We start from the raw sequence: 19,586 nt of genomic DNA, 5'->3' as shown, positions 1-19,586 counted from the left end.
TGATGAAACGTGCGAAACGATCCATTTAGCTGTTATCCTGTTGCAAAGATGAAGCGGTCTATAGCTGATTATTTTAATCCTTTAGCAAGTAGCGGGCGGCAGTGTAGCATAGTGGTTAAGGAGCAGGACTTGTAACCGAAAGGTTGCCGGTTCAATCCCCGCTGGGACACTGCTGCTGTACCCTTGGGCAAGGTACTGAACCCACAGTTGCCTCAGTAAATATCCAGCTATATAAATGGATAACATTGTAAAGAACTGTAACCTTAAGTCGCTTTGGATAAAAGCGTCTGCCAAATGAATAAATGTAAATGTACGTAACTTATTTTATGCTATGTAGCACGCGTAACCTGACACGGTTCGTTGTTTTTTCACTAGCGTTAAGCTTCTCATAGTTTTCACCGCCGCATTTGCTATGATTTTTAATGTTAAATCGCTGTTTCCTCAAAGCTAGAATTAGCTAGAATTTTTCCAGTCTCGTGTTCTAATCGCACCGGTTTTAGCATACGCGCTAAATGACTAATCACACCGGTGTGACCGTACATGCGAATTGGTTAAAAAAAAATGAGGAGATAGAGGAGGAGACTGGTGGAGAGAGAGAGCCAGCGAGAGGTCCCGACTCAGACGCAACTGATGAGAGTGCAGGTGCAGGCAGGGAGAGACCAACTGAGCCAGTGAAGGAGAAAAAGTACTACTTTCAACCACAATGGCTAACGCAGTACCCGTGGTTGCGGTACGAGGGAAACAATGTTCAGATTAAAATATTTTGCAAATATCAAGTCTCGAGTCAAGGTCAATCTTTGTGCATCAGTGCAAAACTAGGGTATGCAAATTAAGACAACTATTCATCAGCGCGCAAGGTCATTGATTAATACCACGCTGCACCAAAAAAAAGGGTGCGACCAAATCATGTGCTGGTGCGACCAACTGAGAAAGTGCTACCAGTGGAAAAGTTAGTCTGGAGCCCTGTGTTCACATTTGTAAATTTATTATTTGGTGTTTATCTTTTAAAAAAGAACCATTTAACTTTTTTCTCTTAAATCACTTCACTTTCTGACTTTTTCCTTTAAAATAAAACAGCACAATGCTATTTCTGTAAATTGTCTGTTTATTACCAAACAATTTATCAGAAGTACAGTTAAGATGAAAAAAAAACCAATCTGTTGTGTTGCATGTCAATTTAAGTGGTGTGCCTAAATTTTATGCTGGTGCTTCTAAAATTTTCAGTAAGGAGCACCAGTGTTGATAGAGGAAAAAGTTAGTCTGGAGCCCTGGATGTGCTGTAAAGTAAGCAGTGCAGTAAATGCAGTAAAGTTAATGAACAGTGATCACCTACCTCATGGTTGCATTTAATGTATTTGTTTAGTTGCTTTTTGTACTGTAATGACAGGAAGGTCACTGAACAGATATTTCTTTGTGTACATTTGTTAAGTTGAGGTTCTTCTCTGACCACATACCTCATTCTGACTACATTCTGTAAACATGATTGAAAAAGCACCATTTCAATTAAAATGTGACACTGGTAACAGCACATTGTAGTTTCTGTATTTATTACAGTTAAAATGGGGGACATGTGAATAATTGTGCTGCAAATCGATTTATGATGTGCGCCCCTAAATTTTCTGCTTGCGCTCCAAAAATTTCAGTTAGGGGCTACAGTGCTCCTGGTAAAAAAAGTTAGTCTGGAGCCCTGCTGTTATTATACATTTATTTTATATATTGCTTTTCTCAAATTCTTCCTTCCAAAAAACGCTTCACACAATCATTTTACTAAAGGGACTGAATGTGGTACTCCATGTTCCACATTGGTGACATTCATATTTCTTTCATATTCTGCTCTCTCACATATTATGCATTCACAGCTTATGACTTAGCCTACATGTTGTAGATCTTTCAGCTCAGGGTGCAAGCCCCACAGAGGATGTGAACCCACAACCTTTAACTACTACACTTTACTAACACCCTACAATGTTTCGCAAAGATCTTAGTCTTATCCACGAGTGAACAAGTTTATAAGAACTACTGACCGTGCCACTGCTGCAGCGTGATCTCACACCAGTACTTGCGGACGGACAGGATATCTCTCAGCAGGATGCTACTGTAGTCTTCACCATAGGCACTGCAGCTGAACGAGCCGCTGAGGACGTCCACAACGTGGGAGAGAAGTTCTGCACACTTCAGCCGGGGGCCCCCTGACACAACGACGGGAAAAACGTCAATTCCAGTCATGGATTCCCCAAGCCGAAACAGCCTGCGGTCCTGGGACGCGCAGTCGCTGGACGCGCGGCAAAGCAAGGAGCCCTTACGCTTGTTTGCGCAGCGGATGAAGTACTTGACGAGGCTACTGATCTCCTGCATCTTTTTATGGCGGTTGGCTTGCGTGGTGGCCGACACGTTGGCTTTCCCCGACTGCAGCAACTCCGTTTCCTTGTGGAGGTATCGCTGCAGAAACCTCCCGACACAGAAAAATGCATATAAGTGTCCGTCACATACAAATTGTACTAAACTTTAGCAGCTTGTAAAGGACAATGACTGCCTGTCATCTGGAGTCAGAAAACACACCCGAATGATCTTATTTCCATTAAAACACTGCTCGGCGCCAATTATGTCCGGTCCTTGCAAGTACAGGGCTAGCTTGTCTAATGGAGGCCTGGCCCTCCATTAGAACAAGCTAACTTCAAATACCTGAAAACGGCATCCCAGGTAAGTTGCTTTGAGCCTTTGGAAGCTCTGTTTCCTGAGATGCGATCCAGTTCCTCCACGGTTTCGGGCGTTCGGATGAGGCGCCTGAATCGATCCACTTCTTTCTGGACGGATGCGTGCACATCGTTTATGTTAATCGTAGGTGGTCGGGTAACGGCGGTACAGGACCATGCTTTTCGGATATGAGTACGACTTTACCTTCCTCTCCGTGGCCTTCTCATTTTCCAGCCCGCGGCAGCACAGCAGCAGCTCGTGAAGCACGAGGCTCATGTTTTACAGTAGCGGGCAGCTCAGCACTGTCCAGCACGTTAGCTTTTCCGATCAAATTTCAAACAAATAAAAGGAAATTAAGACTTTCCAATTTAGCTGAAGTAGTAGTTTAGCCATTTATTACTCAAAGTAATAAAAACTCAACATTTACCTCTATCTTTGACAAATATGTATCCATAGTTAGCTATAAGACTAAACGCTTTGATGAAAAATAAAGATGGGTTGGGTTAGCCAAATAACTAATCTGAGGGATAGCTAGCTAGTTATCGTAATTTGCTTGCCTATAACTAGCTACAAAGCTTTGGCGCAAAGCGCTAGGGGGGCAGCTGGCTAGCTAGGGTTTTCCGTGTTCCGTGACATGCCCACGTAACTACCTAGCGAGACAGATAACTGTTGGGCATGAAAATAGTTTTTAAAGACTTATCTCTATCTTGTTAGCTACGGATGTACTTAGAGAGTTAGCTGGCCAGACACCTTCCCAGCTAATTCAGCATGATATTTATATTTTGCAAATATCACTGTCAGTTAGATGGTTAAGAAATTAAATGTAATCCGTTTTACATGTTTGTGTCGATATTTGTTTATTCACCTACTTTGTTTTGCACTCCCGACTGGAATGACGCTCACTGCAGTCCGAATGCCAGTTTGTTCATTCTAAAGCCATCCACATGGCTCCGGTTCATTCCAGTGCCACCAAGCTAAGATTTTTTTTCGTCGCTTCCGGTTGCGGTTTTTCAAAATAAAAGTGGACATTGCTTAGGCTCACGAGAGCAGATGGATTTAATCTGATGAATTGGTTTTAAATAGAAGGGTTCCATGGGGATGTGTCCAACCCCCTGTTCTCCCAGGCTACACAAATGAGATTAAATGCAATCTTATCTGCAAGCCTTCTATATTCAGAAAATTTCATTGTCTACAAGGGGGCTCATTAATATTTTCTTTGTAAGAAATTAAGAGGATAATGTTCAAAAGTAAAAATTCAGTGTTTGTATGTAGGTCTCCTATTAAGAGCATACTTACTTTTGAGCAAAAAATAAGATGCAATGGCCAAATCTGTATCAATAAGCTGTAAAAGGGAAATTCCTCCATATTGTTAGATTCAACACACCATTTACTCCTTTGCTCCAAAGACTACTAACCCTTGAACATTAAAAACCTTTTACTCTGTTTTCAATCTAATAAAAAGACTGTGAAGGGTCATGTGGAAGGTTTGAATTAGGAGCTGCTGTAATTAACATATTAAAATAATAATTATAATATTGCTATTTAACAAAGATTGATTACATATATGCCATGTTAAGTGCTACTTAACTCACAACACGAGATTTAGATTACATTGACATTTTGTCATTTAGCAAATATTCTTACTTGAGCCACTTCCAAAGTGTGAGAACAAAGTGTGTATTGAATAAATTTGCATGAGAAATGCACTACCAATCATATTCAAGCATGCATTACAGATGAAAGACAAATTTACGTTAAACACTATGCCATGGACAGTAAAGACATTATGAATTTTGAAAATGTTTATAAAATACTAGAACAGAGTTAAATATAAAAATGCCATACAGTAATGTGTGTCTTATCTTATACAAAAGTCTCTATCCATCAGGAATACATTTGTTTTGGCACTAGGGATACTCAGAATAATTAATTATAGAAAGGGCTGTTTCCTGAACAAATAAAGAATTTGTTAAAGAACAGGAACTTAACTGTGTACGCCTTCCAAAATTTAAATGAGCAGACAAGCACAGCTTTGCTTTTGTCCTTATGCACTCTTATTTTGGTAGAAAACAGTCGTCATTTTCCCGGAAGTTATTGCCGAAAACTTTAGACAAGCAGTGTTGTTGCGGCTGCATCGGAATACCCATACTTCCATACTATCATAGTACGCAAAAAGCAGTACGTCACAGTCGGTAGGGTGTCCGAATACTCAGTAGGCATTTAATAGTAGTCGAACTGTACCCCGATGACCTACTACATCCGAAGTATGCAAACGTACTACGCTACGCTATCCCATAAGTCAGCTGGAGCCCGAATAACCGAAGAAGAATTTCTTGGGGGGGGGGGGGTGGGGGGGGAAGAGAAAGAAGACGGCGATGCAGTCAACTTGGTTAAGTTAACAAATCAATTGGCTTGTTACTTAACGTTAGCTTTTTGTTTTACCTCAGGTTGACAGTCAGCTGAGTAAAGCAGACTGATTTTAAAAACATGTAAACATGTAATCATCAGAGGTCAAAGGTCAAGTGAGATGACGGCGTGACGTCCGAATTGTGTCCTTACTACTCGCTCGCACTCTCGGTTGGGTAGTACGTTTTTAACCGGAGTTAATGCATACTGAGTATTCGGATGCAGCCATTGTTTTTTTTTTTTCACATGGCGGACATTTTGAATATTTTATGCGCGAAAACGAGGCTGAGGTTGTAGGAACAAGGGAGTTCGTCGGAAAGTCGTGCGTGAAGCGAGTGACTGACAAGCCATTTACAATGTAGTTAAACCATTTTTGAAGAAACATAAAGCCTCAGCTACACTTAAAGAAAAATGATCTAGAAAGCAAATTGAAAATGTATTGTCACCAGATAAGAACAAATTGACACATGTTGGCGTTTTAAAAGAGAGGGACTGTGTAGCAGCCTGGAAAAAACATCAACAACGCCTACCTTTTTAACAAACATAAGGATCTGGCCTGGCAGATAGCCCACGACTGCCTACCCACCCGTTTATTTCTAAAGAAACGGGGATGTACCCCCAATAGTAAGTGTGTGAGAAAAGGTTGTTTTGAAGACGAGTCTGTCGAACACATCTGAGTGGTTAGAATTTGAAAGCTGGTTGGCCAGCATACATTGCCCTCCAACCAACAAATTTTTCATCGTGTATGGAGTAACGAACCCACAAGCCAACCACGACCAATACGCTAGGTGGTGGGCAATAGTCAACTGTATTAAAGAGTCTTTATGAAAAGCTAGGAACCTATTGGTGTTCAAGAAGTATGACCTACCTTTACTAAAGGTTTGTAATGCAGCTTTGAACCTGGTTAAAGATTATATACAAAGGGAAACTCAGAAACAAAGCATTGCCCAAGTGAAAAATACATGGAAAGCTTCACACTTTCCTCATGTAGCCAAAATTCATTTTAATGAATAGTGTAAGCAGGGCAACATCAATGTTCATCATTCTTGTTTATTCCCCCCATGTTTATGTGCGATACACTTGGTATCCGCGATTGTCCTTTTACTGTTACCCGTATAATACACAGCAAATGTCATGTAATCCTTATGTATTGTCCGATGTCCCTCCCTTTTCTGAAACCTCACTTTCCCCCAATGAGACGTGTGTACCCTATTATTGTGTTAACCCTTGTGAGAACTTTTTAAAGAATTTTGATGACCAGTTTCTTTGTGTTTATCAGTCTTACACTTTACTACCTCTAGAGTTTTCATGCGTGATACACTTTGAATCTGTACTTGTATTCGAAATATTACCTGTATAATATACAGCAAATGTATATGTATTTCTTGTTATGTACTGTCTGATGTTTTTACCCCTCCCCCTTATTTTTGAAATCCTGCTTCCACCCAATGGTGCATTTGTTCGTGTGCACCCCAACATTCTGTATGTTCTGACTTCCTTCTACTGAATAGCGTCAGCATTGTAACATAGGTGTTTATCATACTTACAACGTACTACTTCTTATTATACACATTTGTATGTGTCACAATTGATATCTGTGACTGTTTTGGTGTTGTTACTCATGTAATGTATAACAAATGTCATGTTGACTACGTGTGTATTTCCTGTTATGTACGGTTCAATCACACATTTGTACCCCATTAATGTGTAAGCTAATGTAACACCCCTATTAAGAACTGTACAGTACAGGTATGTCTGTAAATTTTTCGTCATGCCACTTTGCCAATGAACTAAATAAAGTGTATAAAAATTGGTTAATGGCTTACTGCTGTGTGCCAGGCTGCCATTCTTACCAAAGACGCAATCCAGAGCTGTCTTTTTATCGTTTCCTAAAAGACAAGGACACCCGTCGGCAGTGGATTCTCAAAATATGGCGTGATGTTGCACCATTAACTATGAAGTAATGCAACGAGATAAGCTAGCGTTAACTTTCAGTGTTGGCTAATGTGTGGAGTCGATAGATGCCGGAGCACCATCGAGTGCAGCAAACTTAGTTATAACGTTAGCTAACGTGGAAAGTTACCTTTGCAAGTAAATTAATAAATAAAAGTGAACTATTTTACGTGCTAAAACTGATAATACATCTCTCATCTCAGATTACGGACAACACAAGAGTGTGCTCCAAACACTTTACTGATGACTGTAGAGTCAGGTCGCTCACCAGTTTAAAGAAACTTGCCGACTGTTTAAAGAAGTGTGCCGACTGTGTTTTCATTATGTCACCCGAAAACCAGAAGGATAATTCAGCGCCACCAGAGGTAATCATCATCTGACATTATGCATTTTTATGTGTATAAGCATGATGAAGATAATAAGGACGAGCATTGAACACATTAAAACACAATGTGACATTACATTAAACATAGGCCTACATATTTCATGTCTTCACTTCAGTGACAGGTATATATTAGGCTACGACTGAAGTTAGCTCTTCACGCTACCAGTATTTTGACGTTTGCTAAGCTAGCGCACTGATTGTTTACTTACCTTCTATATCGTTGATGTTGTGTTCTCGACAGTGTTCTTGTCGTATGTTCTCTATTTTGTCTTACGGACTCTTCTTTTTTGATTGAAATGTAAGGACACGTAAATAGTCTAAATCTAAATATGTGAAAACAATGAGGATAATTTAATTATGGCCTACACATGGGCTACATTTCTGAAATTGAACCCTTACTCACTGTTAATGAATTAAGATTTACTCCCTAAAGCACCTAGGCTGTAGGGCTACCTGTATGAATGTAATGCTATTGTGTTAAGAATATCTTCATTCTAACAATCATTTCAGCTGCAAACCCAGTGGAAAGTGTACCAGGCAACAAGTCAGGATGAAATATAAAAATATTCTACCAAGTGGTATGCATTAATAGTTCTCATCATTAATTCTGAGTACAGATGTGGTGTGTAGCCTACACTTATAATAGCCTATTCATGTGTTCACAGCAAACAGAAAAAAGGCAGTGAAAACTGGAAGAGGGCCACCTCCTGTTACATTTTCACAGGTAGAGGAGTTGGCAATGGCGAACAATAGAGGAAGGCCCATAATGGAGGGAATCGAGGGGGGAGTCCCCTCATCTTTCTCTCAGGTAGAGGTAAGTGTGGAAATAATTGAGGAGTTCTGTGGATTTATCAATGCTGATATGTTGAAACAACTTAACAGCTTTTCTCTTCATTTTTTTTCAGGAGGACTTGGGTGAGGAGACCACGTCAGCCATGTCGGACACACATCCAGGTTGACCCACTTCATCACTTGTATTTTTATGTCTATTTAACGGTGACTAACATAGGCTAATACTAGGCTATGTATGGCAAATTGTCATGAGCTGATATTTCCAGTCATACATCTATTGAATGAGAATGAACCTTTAAGAGAACAAAGCTTTGGCCAGTTGGTAATCACATTATTGTCTTTCAGGAGGAGCTCTCCCCACCCATGGCTACCTCCTCTCAGGCCTCTCAGAGAACTCAAAGGGTAGCTTTTCCTTTGCTATTAAAAGGATTGTTCATACTGACAATATGTAACACTAATGATACCGAATTTGGCATGCCATGTTCGTTCTCTCAATGTGTTTTGCTGTGCAGGTTGGATCTGACAATGTGTGGTTGCTCTATAAGCGTATGCTTGAGCTCGACTGCTAGAAAAAATGCTACAAATAAAAAAAAAACTGGAAATAGAAAAACTGGAATATGACAAAAAGGTATTGCTATACATTGACCATTCTTTGATCAATATGTCTCTACCATCTGTAAGTTTTTTTCTTTTAATTTTTAGGAAAGGGAGAATGCCAATAAATACATACATAAATCAAAAAATAATAATTTCATGTGTCTTTTTTTATTGGTGGAAAAACTGATTTGTGATGGCCTCTCTGACGGCTCTTCCTGTTGGGTGATCCAACTTCCCTGGGTCCACTACATCTGGTGGCATCGGCAGCTGGTGTGGTGCTCTCTCTTTTCTAATAGTGGCAATGTTATGGAGCACCACACTTGCTGCCACCACCTCACATGCCCGCTCTGGATGCACCCGCAAGCCTTGCAGGCAGGCAAAGCATGCTTTGATGACCCCAAATGTCATCCCTATCCTGACACTTGTGTTACTGTGAGCCACATTATAATTTATTTGTTCCCTTGTTTGTGGGTCAGGATAGGGGGTCATCAGGTGACGCAGACAAGGGTACCCTCGGTCCCCAAGCAGCAGGCCATCAAAACGCCCTTTGAATGATAGAAATTGTCACAGTACAGCATGATGTGTGAAATATAGGGTGGTGGTTGTCTTACCTTGGTTCAAATCTCTGACCAAGAGTGGATTCCCAAAAAAATACATGAATCATGCACTGACCCAGGCCACCTAGCCTCCAGACTGGTCACCATTAAGTGGTGATCACATGTCATCTGACAAAGGATTTCAGGTCATTTAACATACTACCATTGTAAGAAAATCACCACCTAACATGTCTTTGATTGTCTTGAATATAAGAAGTTTTAAGGACAAAATAACGTAGGCTAACCTACACGTCAGATCAAATACGATATGACCAAATATCTGAACATTGATGCTGTGAAATGACTTCCTATTCACATAATCCCCCTCATGTTCTCCCAGGGGCGCTCTAATGGAGATATGCGGACAATCAATCGCACCAATCACCCTCGGGATTCCTATGGGAAAAAAAATGTGTTCCATAGTATAGGCCAAGCCTATGCATTTTAAAAAATAGACCAAGTGTTTTTATATTGTAAATTACCTGTGATCGCTTAAAAAGCCTATTTGATCTTTAGAATGCTTAAATGGCCAGGGAACACAACAAATGCATCCAGCAGTTTAGTAGAGAGCAAATACCACCTTGTGAACTGCACGGCATACAGTATTCTTGCTCAGATGTTCAGCATCTCCGGTGAAATACATTAAGTGTCCGCTGGCAAAATATTGCAAAGCAAGGCACACTGTCTGTTCAACAGTGAGGGCATTACTCCGGCGAGTGCCATTGGAGATGTCTGGCCCTAGAAGCCGGCAAAGATACTGAATTCCCTCAGATGAGAATTGATATCTTTCATAGAGAACATTATCGGGGTAAGCTAGAGGATTCTGACGGTCTCTAAACACCCCCGCCCTGCGGAGCAAGCCTCTCGCAATCCATGCACCAATGTCGACTGGGTCTCCAAATGTGCCGGCATTTTTCTCGACAAGATTGTGGGCGTTGCAAGGGTAACATCGAGTTAACCTCGAAGATAGCCTGCTCAGAGCAGTTTAGAGATGCATCGTAAATTGCCATGACAGCATACCTCGGGTAAGACTTATCCACCTTTTGTAGTAGGGGGTTAATTGGGACGTTACACCCAAACGTCCACAAAGTTACTCCTGAAGTTACCTGGAGATAAGCCTGTTACCTCACTTCGTAGTACAGCCCTCCGCTTGAGAGGTCTTTGAGATCAGTGACCAGAACCAGATGCAGGGACAATTTTCGCAGACAGGTGGCGCTATTTGGTCAGAAACCCATTGTTTGAATTTTGTCTTGTTTTTAGGACCCACCAGCATGTGTTTTAGCAGTATATTATTGCATCAGTTTATTAATTTATTTCAACAGTTTTGTTGTCAATAGTATGTGTATAGACGCTATCGGCAAACCACTTGGCAGGAAACATGACATACATGGTGCCTGTAAGCCACGTTTTACAAAATATTAGTTGAAATGAAAACATTAAACTATCATCTTTTGTTGCAGTTTTACTTTTATATGTTACAAAAATTTATTCATGTATTAATAACATGTCTGCATAGTTGTATTTCAGCAATAACTGCATACATCTATATATTCATAATAATCAAATAGAATAAAATTATTTTGGTTTCGTGCCTATATTATTTTGTGGCTCAGTTGAGCAAATAATCAATTAAAGTAGCTGAAAACTCAAGGTCAGTCAAACTGAGGTCTTTGTAGCCATGGGAGCTGAAGTCAGTTATGATGTCATGATCCTGCAGTAGCATGATCCAGTCCATCTGTTGATGCGGTGGCAGTTGGTGGCGCTGGCAGGCATGGGATGGGGTAGCCATGCCATACACTCCAGCATGGGTTTACCTGCATCCCACCACAGGTGGCACAGCTGTTCATCCCCTGGGGTGTGTAAGCGTGCGGTCATCCCAGGACAGGGTGCAACATCTCTGTGCTGCGCTCACAGGACTCCAGGTGAGGTGCTGTTTCCAAGCCAGTTATTATGCTCCTGGCTGCTCCAAGTGACCTGATGTAGCTGGCAGACTTCTTGTTGTGGAGTCAGCCAGGGGCAGAAACCTGGCTGCTGTCAGGCTGTCCACTCCCAGGCCTTGGTCGGCCCTGGAGGGTTCAGGCAGGCTCAGAGAGGGGTATCTGGATGGCAGGGTTGGGGCGATGTTGAGATTGGGTTGTGGTTCTGGATCTGGCGCTACAAGTGTTGTAGCTCACCTCTTACTTTTGGAGTAAAGAGCTTGGCGGTTTTGAAACCAGACCTATGAAAAGAAAGATGTAAAATTAGCACTGGGGATTTATTTCCTTCAATTTAACAACTTTTGCCTAACATAATAAACCACATAATGTGTAGAATCATAGTTAAGTTGCAGCAGAGATACTCTCAAAGTAAGTAAGTAAGTACTGGCCTTTTCTTGCTTGACAGACACCCATTAGCCATTGATGTCTACATACAGTAGTTTACATACTTTCCATTTACACAGCTCAATATATACTGAAGAAGTTAACTGAATTGCTTGAGGGTCCAAAGACCCACCCAGTAGGAAACAAGCCTTTAGGTTTTAGGCCCAGAGCATTAACCACAAGACCACACTGCTATTCTTTTCCAAACACAGTGCACTGTAAGTCACTCTAGATAAGAGTATCTGCTAAGCAGCTAAATGTAAGGTAAATATAACTAAAGTTACACAGCTGGATCTTGGACTCTGGTAGCCCAGTGTATCTGGACATTGACTCTTTCATGGTAATGTTGGGGTACTGCGTCAGACTGAAATCTCTCTCCAGGTGGCACAGCTGGAGTTTGCTGAAAGTGGTGCACTTCCTACGCTGCTGTGCCCGTTGCGGAGGACCCTGGAAACCCTGCATCCACAGGGAAACAACGCACAGTTAACAGCACAGCGTGCAGACTGTATAGGCCAGCAGTTACATACACTACACTACATACAGCTACATACAGCAGATACACACTCAGAGGTACTGCCAGACCGGTACAGAGAGCCAAAATGACATTTGGTCTAAATCTACAAGGATTCACATAAAGCAAACTTAATGTAATACCCAGACTAAAGGTTCTGTGTCATGAAGACCCAGGCTCTCAGTCCGGAAAGCATGCAGTCCAGCAGGGAGTTTCTGTCTTTAAAACAAAAAAATCCAGAGAAAGTTAAATCATTGGGCAGTAGCTTCAACAAGAAAGAAGCCCCTATGGTTGAAATGCAAGTCACCTTTTGCCTGAGGCCTTTGTCTGTGTTTTAGGACTTTGAGACAGGTAGGAGTAGGCCACTGATTTGGGAAGACATTGCTGATTGTTGCTGTTGCAGGAATAATCATAACTGTAGTCCTGTTCACTGATTGCTCTTGGTTTCTGCCTTCTACTCTGAAGTCTCAGATTCGTTGGGGCACAAATCTAAGGGTGTACTGCAGGGCCTTGCTTTTTATACCACTGTTCTTCGCATGGTGCAGCGTGACTCTCCAAACGCATGTGTCCCGTAAACGCCAACTGTTAACTATCTGTTGTGCCAGGCCTCGATGCGGCTTTGAAGTAGCTCTGCCCAGTGGCTAACAAGGTGACTGTTTTATTGTGATGATGTCGTAATTGACAATTCTGTCAGAGCCCTTGCTGCAGGTTCTCCTGGCAATCATGCACACAACCAATGCCTTGAGTACAAATTCATTTAGTTTTATTATTTACCTTGCATTACTTACATGTATGCTTTCTTTATGCTGCACTGGTTTATTCAGAATTAGCGTTAGGCTTTGTTCATAACCTAAAATACTGAACATAAAAGCCCAGCGCTAGCTACCATGCTAACAAAGAGAGTTTAAATGATCTGAATCCAGTTGAAACCGGCCTCGGCACATCCTTCCAAATCTATTCAAAGAAACACATATATGGAGTCCATTGTATATTTCGGGGATTTTGTAGAAGGTACTTATTTTACATCGTTAGAGATTTAAAGTGGGTTTTGTCCCTAAGGCGTTCCATTAATAGCGGTTGCAAGCAGATTGTTACGGCCCCTGGCTTGTGCACTGACTTCCCTTGCACTGGTGGAAATACCAATTTAGAACGATCATGTTCATACTTATACTATGCGTATGGCGGTTTGGATATAGAAATTGTTGCCAATGTGTGTTTTGTTACATTATTTCAATATTATAAAAGCCTGCAGTTTTTAAGGACGTTTAACTCGACTCATGGTAAAACCATCTTACCCGAGTCATTATTACCAATAATACCTTTTACTTTTCATTTAATATTTTTAACTTAGTAATACTTTACCATTAATACTAATAATATGTTTTACTTGGCACTGTTCTATGATGAGGATCTTACATGCTATGGATCCTAATACCATGCATAAAGATATAAAACAACGTTTTAGTCAATTACCTTTAATCGAAGTTATGTTGGATTAAAACTAATTGTTTTGTATGCGGACAGAAAACGCTTTCGACCAACTGTTGGCAAGTGGATTGAAAGTTTTTTTTATCAGATCATTTACGGATTGTTGATGTCATTCCTCTCTTGGCAGTTAAAGCCTAAATTCTCCACAATGGACTTTTCTTTAACCACACACATCCTTAAATCAAGAAAAAAAAAACAAGTATCTCCATCGCGTTTGGAACCTATGGGACAGTGTAACACTCTAATACATTAACGCTGCCTCTATTAACACGGATTAAAATCTCTAAAATACACCTGTATTTGGGAATGGCCAGGTAATGGGTGCAATTACCGTGAACAAGCGATCTATTGTTTTAATTTAAACACTACTCGACATCCATTGTTGAAACAACGAAAAGTACCTGTCATGTGTAAATAGGTCTTTCGGACAGCGTCACGCAACTTTACTTTGAATTCGACTAACTAGCTAACAGACCAAAGCGCGTCTGTTTAAATAGCCACTAGATACTTCACAGTAGTCGTGCAAATTTTTATCCACGCCTACCATGTGGTTAAACATTTCTGCTTACTCGGTACACGACAGATAATGTAGATCACATATTTTCAATGTTACAGGTTCTAACGAAACATTTAATCTCGTGGCTAGCCTGATATCTTAAATGTGCCATCTGATTCATAGTCGTATAAATTCGTTTGTTACTGTATATTTAGGGGAATGGAGGAATATGAACACCGATCGCTATGATAAAACGTCTTTTGGTTGGTAAGTCACTCTGGATAAGAGCGTCTGCTAAATGACAGTAATGCAATGTATCCTGGCTGACTTTCGTTGACATTGTGTAAAATAGGGAAGGATAGCCTACATATCCGTAACTCATTATAAATTAGAAAAAAACTGGATTTTCCCACCAGTGTTCGGCTAGCAACGGTGCACAGGGCCAAAGCGGACAAGAAGAGACACGTTCGTGCCCAGGTTGGAAGTGTAAGATCCTCGCCTCTGTCAAGGAATAGAAATTTCGCCTATCCTTATGACTCCGTGAATAAGCCTATCGTAATTTTCTCAACACCGTTTGCAGGAATTCAACTATCACGCTAGTGAATAGAGTACAACTGAGCTGAGCAATGTTTACAGGATGCAAGGGATTATAATGTCCTATCTTTTAAAGGAAAAAATGTTAGAGATAAGGCACTGGTTGAATTTGGCATCAGGCTAGAAAATTGTACACGAAGTCATTTCGCCTCTGTTCATTTATATTTCTATTCTCTTGACGCTCATAAATCATTGGATTTCGATATATTGTAGATTTAGGCTACACGACATATCTACGATAGGCCTACCTACATATTTCTGTATTTTATGCATACACCTGTCTTAATAAGATATTAACAAATGTAGGCTACTAATATGATACTAATTCATAATTATGTGCCCTAACAATACAGATAAGAACCTCGCTACCTTTGAAAATAAAGGTGGATTAGCAGACGTCGTTGATGTAAAGATTGACTTGCTGTTTAACGGAGCTAATGCTCTTGAGGCCGCCCCAGGCGTCACCAAAATAACACCAGGATGACGCTAAAACGATAAAGGGGCGAATTGTGACCGGAGTGCGTTGCTACATGTGCAAGTGCAAAGATACGCAAGTTTTTCTTCGTAAACTCTATCTTAGTAACAGTCTATTAACACGGAAACATTACGTAATGATTCGAGAATACAACTAACTTTCTTTTGTCGTTGCCTACATACCTTTCATAAACACAAGTTGCATAATTTTTGCTGCCTTAGACAATAATACAATCATTATATACTAAATAAAATATGGCCTAACGGCTGCCACTCTAATAATGTTACACAAGCAAATAATTGTAACGAATGCGCCCGATACCCGGACTAATCTTCGTGGCGGAAGGAGAGACTAAATGGCCCACGGAACTATATGGTCTGAGGGGTACAGCGTGACGATAGTTATTGTGTTTATTGCATGTATCGAAGCACCAGCGGAGGATCGGGGTCATTTGAGTTGTGACCTGTCTTAAACCGAATATGAAGATATTTGGACGTGAACTGTAGCCACAAAGGAGAATAAAGCGATCCCCTATATTTTTTTCTTCGCCTACGTGGAAAAACTATATGAACCTGTTTGGGAGCCCTGTCTGTGACTGAGATTTGAAAGCCAAAGGACTGCTGAATGCTAGCTAGCTAGCGACAAGCTGCAACCAAGAGGAGTACCAAGCGAATAGCTAGTATTGTAGCTGCGGAAGAAATCTCTGTGGATTAAAGCAATATTAGCGAGTTGTCAGCAAGAGTTACAGAAGAAATCAAAGCTTATTATTTTCGAACACGTCAACCGAAGATCATATCGATAGTGAATAATGTATTTTTCGTTATGTCAAGGCATCTTTTCGCATTCTTGTTCGCTTGCTATACGCTGTCATAGGAAGGACAGTTCGCTAATTGCACTTGGAGATCGTTATTCATTTGTCTGATGTCAGAAAAGGGAATGCTCATAGAAAGTGCAGGTAGCTTTGGAGAACGATTCGGAATCCAGCCATATTGCCTACAGCCACTGAACGCTATCCAGTTACTTCAGATCGCAAGCTAGTTATGGACAGTAGACCATGTTACCATGTCACTGTCACCGATGTTATGGAGTAACCGTGAACTGGGTGCTGGCTGCTAACACTCGACATCATGTAGCTAGCTAGCTAAGTAGCCGGGCAGTTTGAGTGCGTCCTGCTTTACTGAGTAAATGAGCGATAGCTTGTTAACAAGTTGACAAACTAGGTCAGAAAATGACAGCTAGCGGAAGGGACTGACATCGAGGTCTCAGACATTGTTGCTGGTAGCCATGCGTACTGCAGTGTGCGGCGTCCTTTGATTACACAATTGAAATGGATTGCACCACCTGGTTTAACCCGTATTTTATATCACAGAGAGGGAACTAGCAGTTCTGCTCAATTGTATAGTCTTCCTTGCGTCTTAAGAAATGTATTTCCACATAGAGGAATGCGAGTGCAAAGGGAACCTTTTTTTAAATTCGGTATTTAGTGTCACTTTTGTCCCCAAATCGGATGAAGTCGTATCCGAGGAGAAATCTTGAGCTAGAACGTGTGATGTCATACGAAATAAAATAGCGATATTGATTGATACAATTCCAAGCTTGTTATCACGAAGGCTGGTCGGCCAGCTTCATGTGATCATCCTTCAAAGTGCATACTGCAAACATACAGTCTAGGACAGACAACGTCGTGCTGTAGGACAGTGCTGCTGGAAAATGGAAACGGTTGGAGATTTTGAATACAGCAGAAAAGACTTGGTGGGACATGGAGCGTTCGCCGTTGTGTTCAAAGGGAGACACAGAAAGGTACGTTGAATTTGGAGTGCCTCGTCTGTCTGAATGTTTGCAGTGGGTATGCATGACGCCTCGCGCATCTAACTGGGTCAGTGGCTTATTGTACGTCAGATCATTAGATAAGCACTAATCTTTATTTTTAAGCATAATGAAAGCTATTAGAAAATGGCCAGAAGGAAGCTCAATTATAAAACTAGAGAAAATGCCTGCGCCTATAATTGCGAAACTAACGTTACTGTGTGCCAGCGATCTGAGAGGTGTATAAATCACGAATTGATGTAATTGGATTTGTTTGGTTAAAGCGCTCCTGCAGAGAAACACGCAGCACAACACATTCATTCATAAAGCAAAGACTCGAGTGCCATTGAGAAGCTTTGACGTCAAGGGACTGATGGCTGAGCTGCTTGCGGTCTTGTGTTTGATGGTCGAGTAGGGCTGTGTACCCCGATATCCGTTCTGTCAATTTATAATTGATTTGCATTTGACATTTCGTCCATTTTTTGTTCGGTATGTTGAAATTAACAGACGCCGTGTGGTGTGTGCATTTAAAAACACTGCCAAAACGCAAAAAAGAGAGAACACGGCAGAGAGACCCCCCCCCCCCCCAACACACACATGCACTCGGTGGGGTCAGTGTAAACGCCGATCTGTGAAAATACACAATCTCTCGGCCAAGCGTAGCCAATGAAGCCGCGTGGTTTTGAGTTGATTTTAGAATTATAAGCAATATCTTTGGACAATATCTTTGCTCCCTGTGTCCGCCAACCCCTGCGCGTTCATTGATGCTGGGCGCATCTTGCCCAGAGGTCTGGAGTGGTCTTGATTTGATGCAAATCTGCAAGTCAGAAAACACAAGTACATGCACCCACTATTTTCAGGTGTCTGCATGCTTCGTTGACATTGTCCTTTACGCAGGGAGCAGACGTTGCTGTGATGCCAAGTGCGAGGTTATTTGGGTTAAAGCAACATTTCACGTTGTCCGCATTCACGAAAAGACTAATGCGGGCAAACGTGCCTGTGTGTGCAGTTAAGAATAGAACGTCAGAATGGAGCTGCCAAAGATACTTTCCGTCATGTGTGTGAGACATAATGGTTAATGTCTATTCGAAGGCTGAGGCTTGTGAAAGTAGCCCAGCATGTGACACGGAGTATTTATAAACCACACATCTGCACGCCATTTATTTATAGAATTATTTTCAGTGGAGGTGAGAGGTTTGGCTGGTGGCATCATCCTTTTAGCCGGAAGAATTTCGGAATATATCAGGACGCTGTCTACAAGGCATGCTGCTACGATCATCAGACTCGAATGTGTTCCGTGATTGTTTTGAAAGCCGTGGTGTACCGGGCAAACCACATGCAGAGAGTGAGGAGTCCATATGTACAAATGCGCTCTGGTGCATTACTGTGACTGTGGACCGTAACAGTGGTGTTATTCACATTGTCCATAACAACGCGAGGCCGTGGGCGCTACACTGTGTTCATGATTATCTTTCTAAACTTTCGCCAGAACCATAGAACCCATATTATGATGATACATTGAATGAATTACCGTAATTTTTATACCTCCACAACTGATTATTTTACCGATGGTGTCACTTTTCACTTGTGCCGAATGGAAGACATTTCTTCACACAGAACGAGAGGGAAGTTAAGATTGTGGTCATGGCGTGGAGCGTGTGCCTGGTGGTCGCGTAGCAGGCGTTCGTTTCCTTCCACGCAAACAGCTCCGCTCTCCTGAGCCTGCTGATTGGTTCATGTCTGTCTGGAGCGTTGATGCTGGCAGGCTCACTAGCGCCTGCTGTTAGTAAACCGAGACGGATCGCGTCACTTTGTGTGTGTGTGCGCGCGCGCGCGCGCCGCCTCCAGAGTGCCCTTTGGCGCGATAAAGCATCTTAGATTAACCCAGTTTTTTAAAAGCACTAAAATTAAGGATTCATGCATTTTCTCTAGCCCTGCGGTGTTGTGCAGAGCATTTCAAAGTGTCCAAGATCCTCTTCTTTAGCTTGGCTGCTGAAATTCAAGTTAGGACAGCATTTCAAACGTCTCCTGGAGGACCCCTTGTTCTGCACGTTTTAGATCTCTCCCTGCTCCAACACAGCTGATTTAAATGATCAGTTTGTTACTAAGCGGGTTTAGGAGTTCATAATGAGTTGATCATTTGAATCAGCTGTGTTGGAGCAGGGAGAGATCTAAAATATGCAGGACAAGGGGTCCTCCAGGAAGCACGGAGGCGATCCAGTATTTGTGTGAAATATTGTATATAAGCAGTTATATCACAAGCCTGGAGCAGAAATACTTTTAACCCTCATTTGCCAGAGAAAGCTTTACATGGAATCAGTGAAAGCTCCAGTGTAGGAAGTGTATTTTTAAATGAGAACATTATTAGAAATTTTTCAACAAGATAAAACCCCTTGAGAAGCAACATATCGTTTTGAGGCAGTCCTGTTGCAA

The 19,586-nt window shown here is 41.5% G+C and overlaps 2 protein-coding genes and 1 pseudogene across 2 annotated transcripts in view; 1 reads left to right on the top strand and 2 right to left on the bottom strand.

Moving 5' to 3' along the window:
* Positions 1-3,642, bottom strand: part of atm (ATM serine/threonine kinase) — a 55,395-nt gene extending 51,753 nt beyond the window's left edge. Inside the window, 5 exon segments of the mRNA XM_036536654.1 lie at positions 2,025-2,189; positions 2,304-2,449; positions 2,683-2,804; positions 2,899-3,012; positions 3,564-3,642. Of these exon segments, the coding sequence (XP_036392547.1) occupies positions 2,025-2,189; positions 2,304-2,449; positions 2,683-2,804; positions 2,899-2,970 (505 nt within the window). The 5' untranslated portion in view covers positions 2,971-3,012; positions 3,564-3,642.
* Positions 3,643-8,995: 5,353 nt separating this feature from the next.
* On the bottom strand, positions 8,996-13,598 carry LOC118782864 (annotated as a pseudogene).
* A 2,167-nt stretch (positions 13,599-15,765) lies between these two features.
* ulk2 (unc-51 like autophagy activating kinase 2) overlaps positions 15,766-19,586 on the top strand; it is a 49,347-nt gene continuing 45,526 nt past the window's right edge. Inside the window, exon 1 of the mRNA XM_036537181.1 lies at positions 15,766-17,147. Within this exon, the coding sequence (XP_036393074.1) occupies positions 17,058-17,147 (90 nt within the window). The 5' untranslated portion in view covers positions 15,766-17,057. The remainder of the gene's footprint in view (positions 17,148-19,586) is intronic.

This window comes from Megalops cyprinoides, chromosome 9 (assembly GCF_013368585.1).
Source record: "Megalops cyprinoides isolate fMegCyp1 chromosome 9, fMegCyp1.pri, whole genome shotgun sequence".
Taxonomy (NCBI): Eukaryota; Metazoa; Chordata; class Actinopteri; order Elopiformes; family Megalopidae; genus Megalops; species Megalops cyprinoides.
This window is presented reverse-complemented; position numbering and strand designations above follow the sequence as displayed.